At 32.1% G+C, this 5,000-nt stretch overlaps 1 protein-coding gene across 1 annotated transcript in view; it reads right to left on the minus strand.

Moving 5' to 3' along the window:
* Window positions 1-5,000, minus strand: part of LOC133550010 (uncharacterized) — a 6,989-nt gene that overhangs the window by 401 nt on the left and 1,588 nt on the right. Inside the window, exons 3-4 of the mRNA XM_061895991.1 lie at window positions 2,448-2,726; window positions 37-168 (exon numbers count right to left, since the gene is read on the minus strand). Of these exons, the coding sequence (XP_061751975.1) occupies window positions 37-168; window positions 2,448-2,726 (411 nt within the window). The remainder of the gene's footprint in view (window positions 1-36; window positions 169-2,447; window positions 2,727-5,000) is intronic.

Genomic DNA, 5,000 nt, shown 5'->3' on the forward strand with positions numbered 1-5,000 from the left:
AGATGTTTGCACAAAAAACACAAGAAGAGTGTTTACCTTTAATTGTTGTGTTAGAGGAGCTTTTCTTGTCACACCGTCTTTGCCAGAGCAGCCAAAATACAAGACAGATATTAACCATCAAGGCCAGCAGAGAGAGGGTGAAGGCACTTATTCCCATAGTCTTCATTTCTATTCAAAACAGAAAAAAAGAAATGTGCATCATCGAGCATGTGAATTAGTAGATGAGATATGGTCGATTCAGCCAACGCCACAAAAGTTGACAAGTATTTTGCAACAGCACAAATTCAGGTCATGACCAAATATTACAAAACAAGATGCTTATCAATTTGCTTTTGAATTGGAAAATGTAAAAGATTTACATGGCATGTTTATGTGAAAAATCTAAAAATGTCTCATTATGTAAGCTATTGTGTAGTTGTACATAAAATATTATTTTTGAATTTACTATTATTACTTTTGTTATCATTATTACTATGATCAATATTCAAGATTTATAACACTTATAATAATGTTTCTCACAATATCGTAACTTTTTTTGAAGTATTACAGCAATATTTTGTTGGAAAAAAATAAAACTTAATAAACAATACTGTATTTTGAGAAAAGAGCTTGTAACCCATCCATCCATCCATCCATTTTCTGCCGCTTATTCCCGTTCACAAAAATAAACCCACACTTTTAGAAAAGTGAAGCCGTGATATTGCAAGAATAAAGTTATCATATTGTGAGGAAATATAGCAACAAAAACAGTGATATTAAATTACACAACGGAAGACATTTTATTAGAATAAATTGTTAATATTGAGAGAAAAGTAAGAGTAAAGTCTTAAGATTTTTTACTGAAGTGACAACATCACAAAAAGTCATTATTTTATGAGAATACATTTATAATAGTTTTTTTTACAAGACAAAAAAGTTTGTGTACATTTTAATTCCAAAATAATAAAATCACTATTTATTTGGATTAAGCTGTAATATTACTAAAATAAAGTTATATATTAGTTTTTCAACAACAATAACAAAAACATTTTACATACAACAATGCAATTCAAAAAAACTAGTGTTTTACAATACAACAAGTAATACAATTACTAATTATTTTTTCTAGTATGTTTTAAATTACTATTAATATAATTATTATTATCAATATTGTTATCACTATCATTATTATAATCAATATTGTAAATGTATAACGCTTCTAATAATGTTTCTCACAAATTCTTTGTTGTAATATTACGGCAAAATTTTTGGGGGATTTTCTTCTCGGAAAAAAATACAACTTAATAAATAATACTGTATTATGAGAAAAAAATTGGAAAAATTTCAGAAAAATAAATACACAATTTTACAAAAATTAAGCCATAATATTGTGAGGAAATATAGCAACAAAAACAATTATATTAAATTACAAAACAGAATAAATGTTACGAGAATACATTGTTAATATTGCAGGAGTAAAGTCTTAAAAAAATATATTCTGAAGTGAGAATATCACAAAAACTCGTAATTTCATGAGAATAAATTTATAATATTTTTTTGCGAGAAAAATAAATTTTGTGTACATTTTTATGTATATTTCAAATTACTTTTTCAACAAACAACAACTGAATTTTACACACGAAAATGCAAAACACGAAAGTTTGTGTTATACGGTTGTACAAGTAATAGAACTACAAATACATTTTTCTAGTATTTTATTCTTGGAAAAAATTACAAATGAAACTTTATTTTAGTAAAATCACATTTTTATTCTTTGAAGATTACTTGGTTAAATGAAAAAAATATATACATTTTTTTTTTGTGATACAATTGTATTGTCCTAACAATATTAACAATTTAGGACTAAATTATTATGTATCATCCATCCATCCATTTTCTACTGCTCGTCCCTTTTGGGGTTGTGGGGGATGCTGGAGCCTATCTCTAACATTTTATTTGTATTACAAAAACAAAGGCATTTAACTAGAATATAGCGGTGATATTCATGAGTAGGCCCTGCGATGAGGTGGCGACTTGTCCAGGGTGTACCCCGCCTTCCGCCCGATTGTAGCTGAGATAGGCGCCAGCGCCCCCCGCGACCCCGAAAGGAAATAAGCGGTAGAAAATGGATGGATGGATATTCATGAGTAGTAAAATTTTAACATGATGAGGAAAAAAACATTTTTACAAGTGTGTAATTTATAAATAAAAAAAGGAATATTGTGAGACTTTTATGATGAAAAAAAAACGTTTGTATAGACATTCATCTTAAAAAAAAAATAGATTCACATTTTGAATAAAACCCTAGTGTTAAAAGAATAAAGTTATAATATTTTGAGGATTTTTTTTTATGACAAAAAAAATTAACACACTGAAATGCAAAACATGAAAACAAGGGTTTTACGAGAATAATTTAGTTGTATGAAAAAAGCTACAAAAACAAATATTGTAATATTTTAAAAACCAACCTGCAGCGTGAAAAGAGACAATATAGACGTTGTGAGTGGGGCTCCCACAGTCAGAGTGATGGTGACTGCTCGAGTGGCAGCGATACATCCCGCTATGCTCGGGCTCACTGAGGGTCAGAGTTTTTCCTGTGCCAACTTGGTGCCACAACCCGTTCTCTTTTCTGTGCCAGGACCAAGTCACGTTGGCCGACGTCGGACCGCTACAGTGCAGGCTGACTTTTTGACCCGCTGCCACCGGGTAGTCAGGTGTAGCTAACAGTGTCAGTGGACAGAGGGTTTCTGGTGAAAGGAAAAAATGTGGTTAGTTTGGCTGCATACGAGAAAACGAGTACAGAAAGGCTCCAAAACAATACATAGAACAGGGGTCACCAACCTTTTTGAAACCAAGAGCTACTTCTTGGGTACTGATTAATGCGAAGGGCTACCAGTTTGATACACACTTAAATAAATTGCCAGAAATAGCCAGTTTGCTCAATTTATCTTTAACAAATAAATATATATATATATATATATATATATATATAAAAAGAGTATGTAGGTTTTTTGTAGAGAATAAATGATGAAAAAAACACTTAATTGAACGGTTTAAAAGAGGAGAAAACACGAAAAAAAATGAACATTTAATTCTGAAACATAGTTTATCTTCAATTTCGACTCTTTAAATTCAAAATTCAACCGAAAAAAAGAAGAGAAAAACTAGCTAATTCGAATCATTTTGAAAAAATTTAAAAAAGAATTTATGGAACATAATTATTAGTTTTTCCCTGATTAAGATTAATTTTAAGATTTTGATGCCATGTTTTAAATAGGTTAAAATCCAATCTGCACTTTGTTAGAATATATAACAAATTGGACCAAGCTATATTTCTAACAAAGACAAATCATTATTTCTTCTAGATTTTCCAGAAGAACATTTTTAAAAGAAATTCAAAAGATTTTGAAACAAGATTTAAATTTGTTTCTACAGATTTTCTAGATTTGGTAGACTAATTTTTTTTAATTTTAATCATAAGTTTGAAGAAATATTTCACAAATATTCTTCCTTGAAAAAACAGAAGCTAAAATGAAGAATTAAATTCAGATTTATTCATTATTCTTTACAATACATTTTTTTTTTACTTGAACATTGATTTATATTGTCAGGAAAGAAGTGGAAGGAATTCAAAAGGTAAACAGGTATATGCGTTTAAAAATCCTAAAATAATTTTTAAGGTAGTATTGTTTTCTTTAAAATTGTCTTTCTGAAAGTTATAAGAAGCAAAGTAAAAAAATAAATGAATTTATTTAAACAAGTGAAGACCAAGTCTTTAAAATATTTTCTTGGATTTTCAAATTCTATTTGAGTTTTGTCTCTCTTAGAATTAAAAATGTCGAGCTAAGTGAGACCAGCTTGCGAGTAAATAAATAAAATTTAAAACATAGAGTCAGCTCACTGGTAAGTGCTTCTATTTGAGCTATTTTTAGAACAGGCCAGCGGGCTACTCATCTGGTCCTTACGGGCTACCTGGTGCCCACGGGCACCGCGTTGGTGACCCCTGACATAGAACAATACATGATTGTACTAGTTGCAAGAATAAAGGCAACACTTTATGAGAACAAAGTTGTGTAATTAACAAAAGACCACATTTAGTAATATTATGCGTTAAAGGCCTACTGAAACCCACTACTACCGACCACGCAGTCTGATAGTTTATATATCAATGATGAAATATTAACATTGCAACACATGCCAATACGGCCTTTTTAGTTTACTAAATTGCAATTTTAAATTTCCCGCGGAGTTTCTTGTTGAAAACGTCTCGGAATGATGACGTGTACGCGTGACGTCACGGACTGTCAGGAAATTAGTAAGTTGGCAAATCATTGCCAGTAAGTAATCAACAGTTTGTTTATTGATTAAACTATTTAAAGGGGAATCTGTGTATATATGATAGCATTTCAATTAAAGGGGAACATTATCACCAGACCTATGTAAGCGTCAATATATACCTTGATGTTGCAGAAAAAAACCCATATTTTTTTTAACCAATTTCCAAACTCTAAATGGGTGAATCACGGTGGCAGAGGGGTTAGTGCGTCTGCCTCACAATACGAAGTTCCTGCAGTCCTGGGTTCAAATCCAGGCTCGGGATCTTTCTGTGTGGAGTTTGCATGTTCTCCCCATGAATGCGTGGGTTCCCTCCGGGTACTCCGGCTTCCTCCCACCTCCAAAGACATGCACCTGGGGATAGGTTGATTGGCAACACTAAATGGTCCCTAGTGTGTGAATGTGAGTGTGAATGTTGTCTGTCTATCTGTGTTGGCCCTGTGATGAGGTGGCGACTTGTCCAGGGTGTACCCTGCCTTCCGCCCGATTGTAGCTGAGATAGGCGCCAGCGCCCCCCCGCGACCCCGAAAGGGAATAAGCGGTAGAAAATGGATGGATGGATGGAGTTGCAAATATTACGAGAAAAAAAAAAAAACTGTCGTGCTTAAGTCCTAACTCATTATGAGAATAAAGTGTGTGTTTACAGGAAAAGTGATAATGCTGCAAACATTAACTTGTGATCAAAT

Source organism: Nerophis ophidion, linkage group LG03, assembly GCF_033978795.1.
Source record: "Nerophis ophidion isolate RoL-2023_Sa linkage group LG03, RoL_Noph_v1.0, whole genome shotgun sequence".
In the NCBI taxonomy this organism is placed as follows: domain Eukaryota; kingdom Metazoa; phylum Chordata; class Actinopteri; order Syngnathiformes; family Syngnathidae; genus Nerophis; species Nerophis ophidion.